General features: G+C 50.1%; 1 protein-coding gene across 2 annotated transcripts in view; it reads left to right on the top strand.

Annotated features, from left to right (window-relative positions):
• PIK3R3 (phosphoinositide-3-kinase regulatory subunit 3) overlaps nt 1-8,043 on the top strand; it is a 77,030-nt gene extending 68,987 nt beyond the window's left edge. The window contains exon 15 of one of the 2 annotated variants that reach the window (XM_068198614.1): nt 720-8,043. In XM_068198614.1, the coding sequence (XP_068054715.1) occupies nt 720-921 (202 nt within the window). In that variant the 3' untranslated portion in view covers nt 922-8,043. The remainder of the gene's footprint in view (nt 1-719) is intronic. The other variant, XM_068198615.1, reaches the window with a different exon arrangement.
• The last annotated feature ends 11,144 nt before the right edge of the window (nt 8,044-19,187 follow it).

Genomic DNA, 19,187 nt, shown 5'->3' with positions numbered 1-19,187 from the left:
ATTGCAGTCACTCAAGTGTTGAGTTCATCAGATGCTTTGGTTGGGATCATGCTACAGGCTCGAAAAGGGATGGCACAAAGTAACCTGTTCCTACATGTGACTGGGATTGTAACAGGCTCCAGTACAAGGATTACATAATACCTGATCTCTCTGGCAGATAATTTTTCTAGCCGCTTTGGAATTGCTGTGCTCCGGTAGCTGCTTTGCCAAGTTGGAGACTCGGTCGCTATGGCTTCAGATAATGAATCGGCTTGAACCTGGACCATGCTTAACATTAAAAAATGCACATTGAAGTTTAGCCACTGTGTTTCATGGAATACTTTGTAGGTCCTGATAATTTGTGGGTTTTGGTTTCTTTGCTTAGTGGAAAGGTTTCTAGGTGAGTTGAGCACAAAGTCATTGCTGACTTCTGGTGCTTATCTTCCTGGTTCAGTTATTGACTTTTTTCCCAAGGACCATTTGGAGAACAATGCAGTAGGGAATTGTACTGCTGGGATGGAAGAGCCCTCTTATGTGGATTATTATGCAAGAGTGTTTAATCACATGCCCTGAAGCCCTGTTTCTTCACAGACTATATTAATCTCCTCCACTTGCATCTACTGGGTCTTCCATTATGTAATCCAGTGACTGGCGGAGATGCTGCATTAGTTAATCGTTAATAGACTGTCACTTTGGGTTTGTCCTTTTATGTTAAACTCTCCTCTTTCCTTTCCTTGCAGAGCTGATGGAGAGGTGAAACACTGTGTGATCTACAGCACTCCAAGAGGTTATGGGTTTGCAGAACCGTACAACCTGTACAGCACACTTAAGGATTTGGTTCTTCATTACCAGCAGACATCCCTTGTCCAACACAATGATTCCCTAAATGTCAGGCTTGCCTATCCTGTCTACGCACAGATGCCCCCCTCTCTCTGCAGGTAAATTTTGGGGAGGAGGAAAGCGTTGGCTTATCTTGGATTCTTTTCTACGATTTTTATTAGAACTCGGAGGGCATTCTTTCTCCTTAGACTGCTTGTTTTGCACAAGAAGTGATTCTGTGAATGTGAATCAAAAAGAGGCCTAGCAGCAACAAGACGACAACTTGGGTGTAGGTGTCCTGGTGCTACCTTAAAAGCTCAGCTGTGCTTTTACACCGATACTTTTGTTTCCTTTTGAGGGGAATAAACTCAACGCAACGCATACAAAAATACTGGAAGCATAACATCATTTTATGGAGATGATTTTTTGCCAGGCACCTTCAGTGGAACTTCTAATTGGATTTTGTTTTCTCTTGTTCTAGTAGACACAATTTGAAGCCTCTACCTGAGGCACTGGTAATGTCTTTCAGTCTTAAACTCCCAACAAACTAGGGGGAAACTCTGCCACAGCAATTCTTCTCTGCTAATTTTAGCAGCTTCACTGCGATTCAGCCGGACTTCCAAAAGAGGGCTTGTCTTGAGGTAGCGTGGAATTTGGTGAGAGAAGACCAAAGGAATTATGGGAAAGCTTCAGGTTTTTATTTAAATGGAAAAATGCTTGTAAAAGGAAAGTTGCTTTATTTTTTTGCCAACAGTAACAAAGTTTTGGTTTCAATGGCACTACAGGTCTTCGCTTAAAGGAAACAACCAAACTGAACATGCCAAAACTTTGTTCGTTGCTACATCGAGCACTTGCAGGGGAGGTTGCATTAGCATCCGCACATACTTTCTGCACCAAAACTTGAAACAAATAAAAGGAAAAGCTAAACATTGTCTGGCTTCAAAACACTAAATTTGTCTGATCTGATGTAATTGCTCACTCTCCTCTTTCTTCACCCCCTCTCCCTCCTGTTCCTCAGCTTGGGATTCTGTTTCCAGAGTTTTAATGATACTGTGCTTCAGAATGTAAATCAGAATGAAGCTTGCACTGACCTGCTGCAGGTCTCTTGCTGAACAGTGACAGACTTTTGTAACACTTGATTTTGGTACAGAAGAGGTCAGTGTAATCAAATGCTCCTGGATGGCTTATTGTACCCAGTTCTTTGGTGGGGTATAGTTACTCCCGGTTGTAAGAAGTGAGCATGCTAATCCTAGATCTCCTCTGATTGGTCCTTTCGAGCTGGGTTCTGAACTCTCACACCACTGCAGCCAAGCAAGATTTTACTCTGGTATAATCTAAATTCCCTTGTAGTTATTTTAGACATGATGCAAAACACAGGAAGGGATGAGAGCCATACTCCTCAGTTACTGGATGTCTGGTACCATCCTTTGGCAAGGGCTGCTGTCAAATACTCGAGCGGGTAGTCCTGGGCTTCATCAACTACAGCAATCATCAAATAAATCCCCTCCCTGGAAAGTGTACAAAGCAGCTTATTTCCATTCCTTAAGCTTCTAAAATGAAAAAGAGCTAAGTTTGGCAAACTGAACCACTTGGCATCAAAGCACAACTGGCAAAGTAATTGTTCAGTGTGCAACCTTGAAAGTTACTTTTGTTCCCATTACTGGAAGCGTTTCCCTTGCAATGCACCCATTGTGCAGGACAGGAAGCAGACAGTCATGCAGGTCTGAGAATGCTGGAGACCCGTTTCTGACCCTGGGGCTGATTTCCTGTTCAAATGGCTTTTTTCTGTAATGCCTGGGCAGTAGTGCCAGGCTTGTTGATGTATATTGTTTACACTAGAAGTATTATTTCACTGAATGTCTTGAATTGCAAGTAGGGAAGTGACAAGGCTGGAGCACTGACAGCCATTGCAGGAAGGGTAGTCTGGTTGCCTGGCATGCCATGACATTTTTTATTTTGCACTAATGACCCTGACGCATCCCAGATACTTCCTAATTGGCCAGAGTGCAATCTTCAGGCAAGGAATTCTGTAGATGCCACTTTTCTTATTTAAATGATACCCTACAAAGTTTAACCAAAACTCAAAACTGTGTCAGAGAAGAATAAAATTCACATAAGCTGCTATGTCAAAATTAACCACATCTGTTTGTGTGTCCCTTCTACTTCCCCAGGAAAAAAGGAAAAATGAGACATAGCCTTTGCTGTTAGTGGAAATCTTGAATGGTTTCCTCAGTGGTCTCTGGACATGGAATTTTTTCTTGGCTAATTTGCAGTTCTAATCTGGTAGCTGTACAGCTGCCATTCTCACACCTCTCAGGCATCTAGCATTCCCTTGATGCTGGGCTGAGACCAAATGCTCAATGAAAGAAATCAGTTCAAAGGCACAAATGATAGCCAGGTGCCTCATGCCTGTAGAAGAACCTGTGTGAGAGTAGTGTCTGATTTTTCCCTGCCCTTGTGATCTCTCTGCACTCTCTTACTGACATTTGAGGCTGATGAGACCTGTATTTCTGATCCCTGCTTTTGTAACAGAGGTAACCTGGCCAAAGTGTTTCACGTCTGCCCCAATTTCAGGTAGGGCTCAGATTTGTTTTAAACAGGAACAGATCTACTTCCAGGCTCATAAATCCTGGCACACCCTCGCAGTCCTGACAGCAGCAGGATAGCAGAGCAGGGCTGTCTGAAGTCTCCCTGTAGTGGAATCTGATTGATCCTGTGAGGTCTGGTCCAGGCTCCAGCCCTGGCTCTGCCAAGGTAAATACAGTGTAATTCCATTAGCATCTGTGAAGGTAGCTTGGCTTTATCGTGGTGTGAGTGAGTTGGGACTCTTGGCCCTTTGCTCCCCGAGCTCTTTCTGCTGATCACAGGTGATGTATTTGCTGTGAATGATGGAGCCAGAGCCAATAAGCCATCCTGAAGTGTTCTTTGAAGTTATGTTTTGCTCAGACTTTCAGAGCAGGACTATGGGCAGACCAAGCCTGCATTCCTTGTACTGGTTCCATTATTCTGAGCAGTCCCCTGAGGCTGTTTTGCCACTGTCTCTCCCTGTGTGTGGTTTAGGCACCTGAAGTCCCAGCTGCTGCCAGGGTTCCCCATTGACTCGAACGTGCTATTGCACAGATCCTTCCTGCAACTGTTTTGCACTCACAGAGAAAATGAAAATTGTTATAAAATCAAATGACACGTGTAGCTGGTGTGATCTATGGGGCAAGGGCTTGGTCCTGCACCCCTCATTGTGCTTGGCCTAATTCTGTTTGCTCAGTAGCATTAGATCTGTGAGAGAACCCACAGCTTCCAGGAGCTGCTCTACACTTGCATGACTGAGAAATCAGAAATGGGCCTGTGAGGTGCAGGATTACACCCCAGGATGAAAAGCAGCTGTAAAGCCTGAAACAAATACAGGAAATGTGAACAAAGAGGCAAAACAAACAAACTCAAGTTCTTTTAAAACAGTAAGATGTGAGAAGGTTTTAATTTAAGAGAACATCAGGAGGAAAGTGGGAAGTAGCCTCACTGTTGTAGCAGCCATCTGGTACCAGGCTGCAGTTAAAGGAACATTGATCTCACTGACCCATATTGTATTAAATATATATGTAGAGTTAAATAAATAACTTTTGCACAGTGTTAAATGGGGGAGGGGGAGGGGATGTTGAAACTCGAATATGCACAGTTTCTTCTAATCTGTTTTGAAGTATATTTGCAGGGAATTAGGGGCGTTTCAGTATTTTGTATTGGTATGGATGGAAATCAGGTCTGCTTCCACAGTTGCCATTGGTCCCATTGTATCAGCCACCAGTGCCATGTTTTTGAAGTTAGTAAGTTATAAATCTTTTCCCACTAGTTTGTTTGTTGATTACAAGTAATCTGAGCATGGGAAGAACCAACCTAGAAACAAGAAGGATGTCCCAACAGATGCTTCCCTAGTGTGTGAAGCAGTAATGTGCAATTGTCCACCTTCTGATACTGGAGTGCTCTAGTTTTGGGGGTTGTCTTTGGGTTTTTATTTCATTCTCATCAGCAGTGAAGTGAGTTGCTGCTTTGCACCCTTGATAGTTGCAATCTAGAGTTATATCCAGAATAGCCCTTTGTCTTATGCCAAAAATGCTCTTTCCACACTCATCTCTCTTGAGGTGGCAGATGTTCAAGAAGTTTTCCATTTAATGTGATGGGCCTGATTCTTTTCTCGCTGACACTAGTGTTAGCAAGACTTACACAACCAAAAGCCATTCCCAGGAAAACACTTGCATTTAATCACAGCTGAACTCTAGTCACAGCAGGGCAAATATCAAAGTTTTTCCCTCACAAAGCCAGGCAACTGTGATGGGACTGTGGAAATGAATGTTGACACTTAGTGATGTTTTGGGGAGGACAGGAAGAAGGATGAGGGTCTTGGTTGCCCCAAATCCTGGGCTCTCTGCAGGCTTAGGTGGCACCATGTCTGTAACTGAATGCTGTGGCTGTTTAAAACAGCAGAATTGCTATAGGAGTGTCACACCTTAAGTTTGGAAAAGCCCCTTATTTGGTACTTGAACAATCTCGCTTCTGTTTTTGAATGTCTGTTTATTTTTTATTTTTTGTTACACTAACAGGGAATAAAAATCTGAAATGTTAGTGAGTCTTGTATGCTTGCTGCATTGTGCAGACATGAAACAGGTACTGCTTGTGGATCAGGAGGGGTAAGAGACAGACAGGTTCAAAATGCAGTTTTACAAAGCACTGTGATGGGTTTTGGGTTGTTTTGTTTAGACCATGTTTAAAATCAAGTTTCCTTATGTGTAGTTTCCTTATAGTTGATTTGCAATCTCTGCTTTTGCAATAGCAGAATCAAAATAACATTCCCGAAGAACAAAAATGCTGTGAGGGGAGGGGGTCAGGCTTGCTCAAATTCAGCATTCAAAGCAAATAGTTTTAGTGGAGAGGAAGGATCAGCACCCTAAAGCATCCCTCTGGTTGTAGTTTGATGAAGCAGGAGACAGACCATGAAGCAGAAACCTCTGCCTGGAGTCCCAAAATAAGAGGAGATGCCAGAGCAGACCCTTCCCTTTGGAATAAGCAGTTTTACTCTCCTTAAATGCACATGCAGGAGAGGTTTAGGGAATTGGTACAAGTCCTTGAGGAGCTGCTGCCCTTTCTGTATGGGAAGGGAACTTGCACTGCTGATCCCCTTGTTTCCCTTGGCGCACGAGCAGCTGGGAGAAGGGAAGGACCAGCCCAAAGAAGCGCTGGCCTGTTCCTCAGGAGGCTGGGCCAGTTCAGCCCTGCGTGAGCAGCAGCTTTGGACGGGGTTACGTGAAGTTTGGCCAACATTTTTGTGAATCTTGCATTCTGTGGGCAGAAATACTTTCCACCGAATGGGGGGAAAAAAAATCTCTCTTGAAATCTTTTCAGTTCCTTCCTGTTTGTTCAAAGGGGCAGATTGGGAGCTTTAGCTTGTTAACTATTTAGATGATGACAGTGCTTGAAGTGCTGGTCTTTGGGGCTGGCTCCATACAATTAATGCAGAATTTGCATTTTTTAAATTGCTATTGGCATAGGCTCACCTTAATTTTATGACTAGACTCACTATTTGTTCTAAAGTTTGCCTTTGAAAAATGTAATATGAGCTTCAGAGACAAGGAAAAAAGAAGTGAGATGGGCCCTTTTTGATAGAAAAAAACCCACTTCGTTGATCAACCTGTATTAGAGAAAGCAGCTTTAATTTGATGCCCCCTCCACCACCTTCCCTTGGGATTGCTTCTGTGACATTGGCATTGGCAAATGAGGGGAGGGACATTTCCCCCTGTGTCCAGCAGCGCCGTTCCCATGCACTCTCCAAGTGCTTGCAGCAAGAGGCTTGGGATCGTTTGGGGAAAGTTACTGCATCCAAAGACAAAAGAAAAGGTCTCTAAGGGTGACTGTCACCCCCCAGCAGGGGCTTGTAGGATGCTGGGGCCAGCCCCAAGCTGCCCCCAGGTCTCTGTTGGCTGCGGGGGGGGGCTCTCGTTCAGTCAGCTGGGTCAGGGTTTGAATCTGTTTTGTTTTTGTGAGTGACTTCTACATCCAGCAAAGATCTGTTTGATGAAAACCTGTTAATTTTGTATATCTGGCTGTTTATTGCACCATGGGATTGTAATGGTCTGCATCATCCGTGTGTGTGTGCGCGTGCGTGTGTGTGTATATGTACTGTATGTATATAGATATATGTAAAATATATTCACGTACACATTTATATGCATTAGCTGTAAGTGGCACTGCCCCTTAAAAATAAAACAAAACTCACTGTTAGCACATTCTGCCATGTGTTTAGGCAGAATTGGGTTGGTTTTTTGTCAAACGAAAAGGAGTTTCTTGTGGTCATCTTGCATATGTGCTTCTGAAATGCTGAACTCTGGATTTCCTCTTGGGGGTTGTTACTATATTTGTAAACAGAGTTGATTTGGGGTGTTATTTACTCTGGGACAAAGCATTCAACCATGTCCCAAGCAAAGGCTTAGCAGAAGAAACCCCTCTTGCTCTCCTGTGAGATGCAGTGATTGTTTGCACGTTCCAGTGGCCCCTCAGTGCCCCCTGTCCAGAGCTGATGTGCAATGGGTGGTGTTGGTGCGTGTCCCTTTGTGAGTGGACTCTTTGTACAAGGTGTGGTTCAATGTAAAGCATGAGTGGGTGTTTGATCTTGTGTCGAGGGCTGAAATAACAGCACACTCCTTTGTACAACCTTTGCATCAATGTTTCTGCTTTTCTTTGACTTCTTTTTTCTTTAAGGGAAACTGCATCTGTTAAGAACCTGCTTCTCCAGAAGCTATTGAATTATTTTGTTTTCCAGATGAATTCCAGCATGTAACTTTGGTACTCTTGTTTGTTATTTGTGTAAAATCTGTTCTTCTGTCGTTTATGGTGTAGTCGGGGAGGGGGGTGGGGGGAAGAAAAGAAAAAAAAAGGAATTCATGTAGTTTAACTTTTAAAGAAAAGAAACAAACTGCTTCATAAGGAAACCAAGTGTATGTTAGTGTTTTCTGACAAGTCATCCTGTAGTTTCTAGCTCAGTAATGCAACACTGTACTTGTCACCGGGTGTGTTACAATTTTGCTGTACTTTCTTTTACTAGATGGTTGGGCTTTTAAATCCCAGACACTAAGCATCCTGGGCCTACTTGCTCTAGATCAAAAAAAATGCAATAAAAAAAAATTGCAATAAAGCACATTGACATGTAATGTTTTAGAAGGATGTACTGACAGCTGTTTCTAATAAATTCCGAACTGCAGCGTGGTTGGGCTGCCTTGGTGTAGCTGTGTCTGTCTCCCAGCCAAGGCCATGGGCATCATCTTTAACAGAAGCTTTAAAAAAAAGACTTGCAGAGGTCTGATTTCCTCTAGGCTGGAGAGAAAGCCCCTCCTGGGGCTGGGAGGAGGGAGGATTACACGTAGCACACGTGCGCTCCTTAATGGAGCCTTCCCTGCATTCCTTTCACAGCGTCTTCTGAGGGAGCAGGAGCCATCAGCAGTGTTCCTGCATGGCTCACTGCTTCCTCTGCCAGCAGGGAAGACCACGTTTGGTGATGCCAGTGTTGGTGCTGGGGGGAGAGGAGAGGATGCACCACTTGAGCAGACTTAGGAAAGACATGGCTCAGCTGCATCCACTCACCTGCATTTTGCAGGTGTTTGGGAAATCACTGTTTGCTTTCCCAAATCCTTCATGAGCACCAGGCATTGGAACCACTGAAAAATCAGTGAGTTTGGGGGTGTTGTTGATCCTCGTTCATTACAAACACCGGTGATGGCAGGAGGACAGACCTGGGGGGCTGTAGCTCTTAAAATTGGCAGTCAGATGGGATGCCACCCTAGCATCCTCAGAAATCTAGGGGCAGTGGCTGTGGCTGTGTGTGGCTCAGTATTTTTGCAGCCCCATGAGTCGACCTTTTTGCAGACTAATGAGCAACATTTTTCCAACCTCCTGAGTCAACCTTTTTTTTTTTTAATGCTGCATCAGCATTTTTCACAGGGCCGAGTAAGCCTTTTCAGCTGCTGAGTCAGCATTCCATCACCCACACCAGAGGCCCTTCCACCAGCAGGCAGGGAGCACCCAACTGGACAGAAAAGTCCCTGATCATGGTGCAGGGGAGTTGGAAGCACCCAAATGGACCCTGAGGGCTCACTAAGGTATGTATCATACGCAGCAAGGAGCTCACCCCATGTCGCAGCACCTTGGGGTGCTCCCTGCTGTCCTGCCCACAGCACTGGAGGGATGCAGCCCCATAGAGACATCACCTGGACCAGCAGCAGCCATGTGGTACCCAAGGGATGAGCCATGGGCTCTGTGGGCCAGTGTTCACTGCACTGGCATCCCCAGGCGAGAGGAGAGCGATGGGGAAACAGCAAGGAACTGAGAGGACTCTGCAAGGTGCTCCAGGGGCCTGGCTCTTTTTTATTATTTTTTAATTTCTTTCTTTTTAATAAGGGCTAACGAGGTAGAATTGCAGGAAAGATGTAAGTCACTAATTGGCGAATAGTTTTTCAGGGCTTTGCCAGACTGCTCGTTGTGCTATGAAAACATCACAGCCAGAGCCGGCGTAGGAAATTTCCAAGCAGCCGTGCTGACTGGATGGAAAGAAAAACACCTCCCAGCTCAGATGTCTTCTCAGAGAAAGGGCAGATCCTGAGGATTTTTCCATTCTCAGCAATTCCACAGAGCTTCGTGCAAGTCCCCTGGGTCCCCCCCACTCACACACAGGACCCTCCCCAGGGGCAGGCAATGGCTTGGCACCCCCAGGTGTGGCACCATAGGGCAGGGCTGCAGGATGGATGGACAGAAGTCCCCAGTTTCATGGGATTTCTCTTCCCCCCCATGTAGGAAGCCACTGTAATGGGAGATTCATGTGAGGATCTTGCCCATGGGGGAAAAAATCTGTCAGGAAAATCCCAAACACTTCCAAAAGCCCATCCTCACCCAGCCAAAATGCTTGATGTAAGGGATCAAGGTTTGGTTTGAAAACTGGGGCTTGTTGCAGCAATGAAACTGCTCCACTTTTCCTCCTTGGTTTCATCTCTCAAAACAGACTTATTTTAGTCTAATAGTTTAGACTATTAGCACTGTGTTGCTGGGCAGCAGGAGCAACACAACCACAGCCATAGCTCTGAGTACCACAGTCATCAGTCAAGGGCAGGTGGTGAGTGTGCTGCACAGCACCTTGAGCAGCCCAAAATCCATGAGGGATGTGGTTGCTTGTCCCCTCCATCCCACTGCAACATGCACAGCTGGAATGTGGGATCCATCAGGTGCCTCTGCCATGAATGAAGCACCTGAGCCTGGAAATGCAGTCGGGGCAGCTGCTTCTCACACCAGTGCCACTGGGGTTGGGGTTGGGATGAATGTGAAGGTACCCAAGATGGAGGGAGCTGCCTGAATCCCACAGTTCATCCCTGTGGGACATGAGATGCAGCATTTCCCTCCTTGGAGCATCAAGTCCAAGCTTGGAGCAGCAGTTGGCAGCTTTCAAATGAACTGGTGGATTAGGGCTGGCCAGAGACCCAGAATCCCCATTTCATGGGAAATCTCATCGTCTTGCTTGTCAGGCTTCATCCAAATTGGAACAAAATGGTAATGTACAAAATTTGACTCTGGAAAATACGTTCAAGGGGGGGAAAGACCATCCCGCATTGATTTTTGTTGAGCTGGCACAGTCTCACACCAGCATTAGCCTTTCTATATCGATGTCATCCATGAGCCCAGAAGGGTTGGAAGGAAAGAGGCTTCACTCTGACCAACATAATCCACTTCCCTGGCTACTATTTTCTCCAAATTTTCTCTCGACTGCTGTTTTCATCAAATCTGTTTTTTCTGATGGCAAATCTTTCTTGCTGAGATCTAATTGGCTTTGAAAAGAAGTGATGAGTAGTGGGAAAAATGTCAGGACACCCTCTGCATGATGTCTCTGTGCTCCCTGGGCAGAAGATGTGGTGGAGGAAAAGAAAAAGGCTGCAGAGCACCAGCCTGGGTTGTTGACCTCTCTCCTGCCTCCAAACCCATCCTTGGTGATGGTGGTGGTGGCTCCTGAGAAAAACCTTGACCACCTCTGCCCAGTCACTGGTGGGTTTCAGGGCAAAACCAGTGTGGGTTCCCCCAGGCTCCAGCTCTCCTGTGCACAGCCACCTGCCCAGAGCCCTTCCCTACCCTGGCCCCCCCAGACCCAAGCCATGTCCCTGGACAAGGGGCAAAGCCTTGACCCCTCCCTTGGAGCGGGAGGAGGCAGCTCCTCACATCCAGCTGGCTCAGCCTCCCAGCCCTGATGCAAACTAGAGCAACTCAGGGTCTGGTTCCCAGAAGAGGGATAAGGGGCAGGAAGAGGAGCATGAGCTGTCACAAGGCCTCAGGGGCAAGCAAAGGCATGTCCCATGGTGGAGCATCTTCAGGCAGACTGGGATGCCAGGAGGGCAGGGGCCAGGATGTGCCCCTCCATCCCAAAAACCCTTCCCTGTGCTCCTGCATGGGCTTCTGGGCAAGATCCCAACTTTGCCAGCTGCTGCCCCAGGGCTGTGCCCAGGAGAGGCATTCGATAGTCACAAGCCTGCTTCAAGCAGAACTGTGGCTGGAGCATTTCCCAAACTTTCCCTTTGCTCACAGTTTCAAGGGAAGGGGAAGGATGGGTGCACTGAGAGCAGAGCCAGCCGCCCTGGGCAGGTGCTGTGCACGCTCCCGCGGCCGCTCTGCCAAAGGAAACACAAACATCCTACCCAAAGAAAGCACTTTTCATCGGCAGCACAAGTTCCCATTTTTGCACAGGGCTGGGCTGTTCCGGGCAGCTTTCCCCAGCACACTGCCGGGCTGAGCAAGGGCCCGGCCGAGCTTTCCGGGCTGGGCTCCGGCCAGAGCCGCCCTTCCTGCCCCACGTTAGACCCACAGAAACCAGGCAATGTGACCACGTCCGGCACCTGGGGAGGGTTTAGGCTGACCTGGCGTGAGACACCTCAGAGTTAAAGGGGCTTAGTCAGCCTCAGAGTCCCTTTCGCTCTTGAGATGTGGCAGTTGGGGATGTAGGAGCCTGGAGACTGGAGACCTAGAGGATGTGGGACCTTGCTTCTCCTTACTTCTGGCCAGGGGAATTTTGGCCGCACCCAACTGTCCCAGCAGTGCAGACAGAGGTGGTGAGGCCCCATAACCTAGAAGAAGCTGTGGAAGGGGAATTCCAGTGTCATGTAATGGTGCAGTTCAACACCAAGCCAGGACAACAAACACAGGTCATTAAAAAAAAAAAAAAAAAAAAGGCAGGTGTTAATTTGGCCTAAAGTTTGTGAAGACCTGAGGAGAATGCAGGATTCAGGGTAGAAGAGAGGGTGAGGAGGAGTGCCAGGGCACTTGGATGCACATCACTCATGGAATAAATAGCTCCGGGTATTTTATACCTGCCCTCAGTGTCGGGTGGGGAGAGGAGCAGCTGGGGCTCCTCCTGCTCCTCTGCCCCCATCAAAGTGCTGCTGCTGCGGCAGAGCCGGCGTGTCCCTGGTGCCAGCACCTGCCTGGCCTCACCTGCCCGGCCTCACCTGCCCATCTCACCTGCCCGTCTCACCTGCCCATCTCACCTGCCCGTCTCACCTGCCAGTCTCACCTGCCAGTCTCACCTGCCAATCTCACCTGCCCGTCTCACCTGCCCATCTCACCTGCCCATCTCACCTGCCAGTCTCACCTGCCCATCTCACCTGCCCAGCCAGCAGCGGGAGCAAAGTCCACAGCAGGAAAAGCAAGGCTGAGGCCTCAGGAACAAAGCAGCCTTTCACAGCAGCGGCTTGGCCAGAGGAACCAGGGAATATTCCTGTCCAAGGGCTCCCAAACGGCTCCCAGCTTTGATCCTTGGCACAGGGCGGGTTTTTTTGGCATTTTTCCTTTCCTTCTTTGTGTTGCTCTTTAATTTTTTCCTTCCTACTTCATGGCATAATTTTTGTGTGTGTCTACAATTTCTAAGAGAATTTTCTTACACCTCTGGGAAGAGAAACCTTCTGCTGGGAGCAAGATGCACACACTGCACAGCCCTTTCACCTGTCTCCTGAGGGAGAAAAATCCCTCCTCCAAGATTCACTGGAGGCACAATTGTTCATCACCATCATTTTCGATTCAGAGGTTGTTTTCTGAACATGTCTGATAAATCGTAGCCTCACTCAGGATGGGAAATGGAACCAGCTCTACAGCTGTGTACCTTCCTCCCAAACCACACCCCTTCCAGGGGAGTCACTGGCTTGCATGCTCAGGTGGTCTTTCAGACTCCCCAGGTGACAGGGACAAGCATCTTCCCCCCTGAGCAGCCCCCAAACCTGCTGGCTTCCAACCAGTTCTTCTGTCACCTGTCTAAAGCCTGCTCTCCCACCCCAAATGCAGGGGGAGGGGATGCAGCAGCCCACCTTCCCCAGCTGAAGCCATGGCCAGCCAGGGCTCTCCGCTCCTGCAGCACAGGGAATGGCTCCCCACGAGCCTGTTCACTCACACAGTGTGGGGCACACCTGACACCCCTGCCAGGGCAGGCTGAGCCTCCCCTGCCCACTGCCCACATCCCAAATATTTTTAGGCAGTTGGAAACATGCCTTTGCTGCTGCCAGCCTTCCATGCAGGGATAGGAGGAGACAGATGGGATGGAGAAATTGAGTCAGCCCTGTGGCAGCCAACGGAATAAAACCATCCCCCTCCTCTTCCTCCTCCTCCTCTTGCTCCTCATCCTTCTCCTCCTGGTCCCAGTACCCGCCTTCTGACGGATGTTGCCTTTGGACCAGACCCTCTTGCAGCCCAGCTGCTGAAAGAACGCTGTGGTGAGCCCTGTGCGCCCGTGGGCCATCTGGAATCCATCACTGTCTGTGCACAGGGACGCCAGCCAAACCCTGCTCCTGCCTGCTGCTGGCAGCTCTTGGCTTTCCAGGGGAGCACCTGCGGGTGCCCCCACTTCCCAGCACTGGGATTCAGCTGGAGAACGCACTGTACCACCAGCAGTGGCTGGCAAGGGGAGCAGCCACCCCACAGCCCCACGGGAGCCCCAAACCAGCTTTTGGGCCAGCCCCATGCCTGGGGGAATGGTGCTTTTCTCCCGTGCCAAGGTTTGGGTCGGTATCTCCAAAGTGCGGAGGTGCCATGGAGGCTGTCCCTTGCCAGCCCGATGTGCTGGCCACGCTACAGGGCTCCAGGGGCTCCAGGGCATTTCCTGGCTCTGCCACTGCATTCCCAGATCCTCAGGAGCATCCCTTCAGCCCTCCCCGTGAGGTTCAACACTCTTTGGGGTTCATCCCCCTCTCCTTGAGCAGCAAATGCCCCATCCTGCAAACAGACCTCAAAGAAGCATCATCCCTCTGTTCCCATGGGTGCAGCATCTGTCCAAAATGTCCCTGGTGTCCCTTCCTTGTGTTATCTGCACCCCTACCAGGATAAGCTGCTCCTGGAGCTTCACCAACCCCTGACCACAGCACCCTCAGAGGTCTGCAGTAGTTCTGGTGGAGCTCCAGCCTCGTTCCCCTGAGAGCAGGAATTGGAGAAGGACGGAGTGGATTGCCCTGAATTTGGGATGTGCCTGCACTCACATGTGCATGTCCTTCCCCCGTGCAGAAAGGCCTCAGCAGGCTGGAAGGAAAAGGAATTCCAGCCCAACTCCAAATGCAAACTCACACCAGCTCAAGCTGCCAAACCCCAAAGACCCCCAAAAATTCAAATTTGGTCTCCAAATCAACTGATCTGATTCCTGTCCTAGTGCCAGCACCCGCTCCTCCAGCACAAGGACAGAGAAGCAGGGCTGGAATGTGTGTGCCCCATGAGCAAGAGGGATTTTCCTGGGTGCTGGGTCAGGAGTTTAATATAAACCAGAAGGTCTCAAGGCACTGGCAGCACTGGCCTGACTCCCACAGCTGGAGATTTCCTGGGGAAAAGCATGGCCTTCATCCAGCTGCAAAACAGATGGGTGGGCTGCCCATGCACCATAATGCAGGCAGGGCAGGGGCTCAGCTGCTCGCCAGCACTGCTCCACCACCATTCCCTTGAATCTGGCTCCCCAAACAGGGCACAGCAGCCACAACCCCACAGGTTTCTGCTGGACATTGTTGCATCCAACTGAAGGTTTGGGAAAGAGGCAAGGAGGTGAATGTTCCTCCTTGCCTAAAGTCCTTCATGGCTAAAGCAGCCAGGCAAGTAAGCACATGGAAATGCTAGGAATGGGGGGACAGGAAAGGGCACAAGGGGCCTTGCTTCCCTCCTCATGCTTCAAACATCCTCATGTTGTAACAGTGAGAAGGAATGTGGGCAGTGCTGGGGAGCAGCGCAGTCCCCCTGTCCCACAGGAGCATCCCCCACTGCTCTGGGAATGTGCACTCTCGAGCAGCCCCACGGGCAAACCCAACAGCACCTGCAGGATGAAGAGGCACCCTCATTAATGACAGCCCCAGAATTAACTAGCTGGCTCCACCACCCACTCAACTTCTAAAAAGTCAGGTGAGGCTGGGAGGGTGGCAACAGAAGCCAGTTACTTTTAAGATCACTGGTGAGCAATCAAGCAGGAAGGTGGCCTGGGGTGTCACACCAGCAACCTGGGGCTGGAAATCTTTAAAATCTCATTTTACATTTTAATCTTCTCCTTTTCATCTCCAGCAAAACAACCATGGCTGTCAGGGGATGAGAGGATGAGCACAGGAATTGTTTAGTGGGGAACGCCACCTTCTGCTGCCAGTGACCTGGGAGGGCAGCACCTTTCCCAGAGACCTTCTCCTGCGGGATTAATAGGGGTGCCCAGAGCAAAGCCCAGACTTACTTGCAGAGCAGTGAGACCCATGTCCTCGCTGCCAGCAGCAGGGATGGTTTGGTCATATGCTCTGAGGGAACCCAAAGGAAAACCCTTCAGGATGTTGCCCCACTGTGCTACTCACAGAAGCCAGTCTTGGGGAAAATCCGGCCTTTTAGGAAAGCAGAAGAGCTACTGACCAGAGAAGAGTTTGCAGCCACGGGGCCCATAGGTTTAGTTCATCCCTTCCTGATGGCATCCATCAATGATGGATGGGGTGGCATCCCATCCTGATGGCACCCTTGCAAGGGGGCAAACCAGAAAGAGTTATTGATATGTCTGTATTAGAAATAGAAAAAGATGCTAAACCAGCAGATGTGGTGCAACTCAAATTTCCAAGGCCCTGAAGGACCACGGAGCTCAATGGAGCTGCGATGGGTTAGATCCTGCCTGACCCACTGCCTCGGGTGAGCACCAGGGAGAGCCAGGGATGCTCCCGGTGAGATCCGGGGGAGGAGAGAGCTCTCCCAGCCTGACCCCACCGAGTTCAGCCCCAGCCCTGCACAGAGCAGCTCCCCAGGCAGCGCCACGGGAGCACCCCGCAGCCAGAGGGATTCCCAGCCCAGGGCATCACCATTCCTGCCTCACCCTGTCCCCCATCTCAGCACCGGCGGGACGATGCCCCCGCCTCAGCCCTGACCCTCCTCACTCTGCTTTAACCCCCGTGTCGTGTCACCCTCCCACGCCGGGCCATCCCCGGCAGCCTGGCCTCACGCCGAGGGTCAGTGGCGACCAGCCACTGGCGAGGATGCTCCGTGCCCGGGCTCACGGGAGCTCCTCAGGGGAGCCCCGTGACGCGGGCGCAGCTCAGCCGGATTAGCGGGCAGACGGACGTGACTGCGAGGCAGTCGCCTGGTGCTAATTAAAGAAGGGATATATTTAGGCACCCGGTTATCCCCTGCATTTCGCTTATTTTTAGCTCCCAGTCTGCCAGGCTGGGGTGGCACATGGGGAAGGGCACGGACGCAAGGCAGGATGGCTCCAGCCCCTGCAGCAAGGAGGTCGCAGCCACACGTCCTGGCCGACCCTGAGCGCCTGGGGGGAAGAAACCTCTGTCCAAACTGGCTGCAAAGGAAGAGAAAGCTTTAATTTTTCCCCACAAAGGCAGGAAAATGGGTTTCAGGGAGCAATAGGAGCATCCCTGCTCAGTCCTTGCCCCAGATCCATCCAACCCCAGCTCCAGGAGTTGAAAATGGCCCTTTTTGGAATCACCCAGCAAAAAGCACAGCTGTGCCCAGGGCAGAGGCAGCTCCCTCATTCTCAGAGACCCATCCCTCTGCAGTGGCACTGGCCTGGCAGCAATGCTGCTGGTCCCCATACCTTCTTTCTCTCCAATCCTGCCCCTCAGCACAGCTGGACTGTGTCCTTGGCACATGGCTGAGCACCCCATCCACATGGGCCATCAGCAGGTGTGGAGCTTCCTTGGGCCTTAAGTACCCTGAAAAGAGCAGAGAAACAGCAGGAAGGACAGTGCCCAGCATCCCTGCATCCCTCCTGGGCCAGGACAGCCCATTAGTCCCATTCATTTCCCCTTTGCTTCATCCCACAAGCGCTCTGGGGGTTTATATTTGGGGGTTGGGGTTTTTTTTCCCCTTTCCAGAGAGAAATATTGATCAGGTCTCTGCTACCCTCCCAGCCCCCACCCCGCCACACCTCCTGGCTGTCCTGCTTCCCTCATGGAGTGGAGGGTAGGGTATGGGAGAAAATCAAAATAATGGGATAATAAATGATCCAGAGAGTTGAAACCCAGCTGAAAGCCAGGCTGCTCTGGCTGGCCTGGGAGGAGGCTTCCCAGCAGGGAAGGTTTGGTTTGAGGGTATTTTTGGAGCTGAACAGCATCCAGGGGTGGCCAAATATCTTCTTAGGTGGCCCATCAGGTAAAGCCTCTCCCAAAACAGTGAGGCTGGGAAGTTTGGACCATAACTCAATAAATCTGAGATGGGAAAAAAAAAAAAAAACCCACGCCAATTTCTTTCCTTTGCAGGAGCAGGTGTCCTGCACCCTCCAGTCTGTGGAGAGTGGCCAGGGCTGTGTGAGGTTGTGAGCTCTCATCACCTGGGCTGCAGCTCGCCCTGGTTCCCTGCTGCCCATCAGAATTAGGCAGCCCGTTTGAGCAGGTTTACGATAATCATCAAATAACTCGTTCATTGACAGCATGTCAGGCTGAGAAGACTGACTGAGCCCTCGTTTGCTGATTACTAATTAGCTTAACATTCCTAATCCCTCATTAGTGACTATGAAGTAAGCTCTGAAATATGAGGTCAGCCCTAATCAGCGTTTAAAATATAAAGCCCACTGGCACATGATGGAGGCTGGAGAGGGGGTGGCTGCAGGCCAGCCCTGGGTGCTTCCATGGTCACAGGGAATGAGGCTGCACAGAGCAGAGGCAGATAGGAAGAGTTAAACCCTGTGGAGCCACGGACACCTGCACATCGCCCCAGAGCTCAGCCCCTGCACTCAGTGCCCCGAATCCACACGGGAACAGGCAGCGATGTGGGGTGCAACACTTGAGGGGCCCCAGGTTCCTCTCAAGTCCCCAGTGCATGCAACAGCAATTCCAGCTGTGGCTTCCATTCAGGGCACGCTGTCTACAGAATCACAGAATATTCTGAGTTGGAAGCGATCCACAAGGACCATGAGTCCAGCTGTTAAGTGAATGGCCCATACCGAGATCAAACCCGTCAGCATCCCATACAGGGATCAAACCCATGCTCTGACCAACAGTGCACCTGTGCAGGATGCTCTGGCTTTGCCCCCAGTTCCCATCTTCAAGATTCCAGGTTAACTGCAGGCAGCCAGGCTGCTGGCAGTGGGACTTCCCCCAGAGACTCACCCCAACCCTCTGATCCTGGGGGAAGGAGTCAAATCATGGCATTGGCAAGTGAGCACCAAAGTGCACTGGGCTGCCACTTCCATGCCATCATTTGGGAGGAAAAAATGGCCCTTGGTTGTTATGGCTTAATCCTCTGGAAGAATAAACTGTTGTGGACTGAGAGTTACTTATTCCTGGCTGGGGAAACCTCTGCAGGAGGGCTGTGGACATTAAAATAACCCTAATTAAACTCCAGCTAGTGAGCCTTAAAAAAGGAGAAAAATATCTCTGTTTCCATGAAAATGTAATTTGAAAAGCCCTTGCACCAAACTCTGCTCACCCAGGGCGATGCTCCCACCTCAGGCCCTGTGTTGCTGGAGATGATACTCTGGATTTGGGCTGTGGGGCAGGGCCCGTTTTGCTCCACGCCCGGTCCCCGCACAGAGCAGGGAGCAGGGAGCCTTTGTCATGACAGACAGGTGGGTTATTCCAGGAGAGGCGCCGCTGTCCCCTCGCCCGCTCCCATCCCTCGGGGCCACGCGGTCCCGCTCGGCGCGGCCAGGAACATCTCTCTTCATGAGCGCACGCCAGCGATGACGCCCAGCGAGCGGCTGCCAGCAGAGGCACCGCAAATCTCCTGCGGACGGAGCCCAGCTTCACCCCCGATTCCTGCTCCATAGCTTCTCTGGAGCACGGTGACACGGGATATTTTGAGCATCCTTGGCAGCAGCGAATGAGGATTAGTCCAATCCCCCCAGACATGAACGTCTCCCCAGCTCTATTTCCAAGGACAGGAATAGCCTT

This window comes from Anomalospiza imberbis, chromosome 9 (genome assembly GCF_031753505.1).
Source record: "Anomalospiza imberbis isolate Cuckoo-Finch-1a 21T00152 chromosome 9, ASM3175350v1, whole genome shotgun sequence".
Lineage (NCBI taxonomy): Eukaryota > Metazoa > Chordata > Aves > Passeriformes > Viduidae > Anomalospiza > Anomalospiza imberbis.
This window is presented reverse-complemented; position numbering and strand designations above follow the sequence as displayed.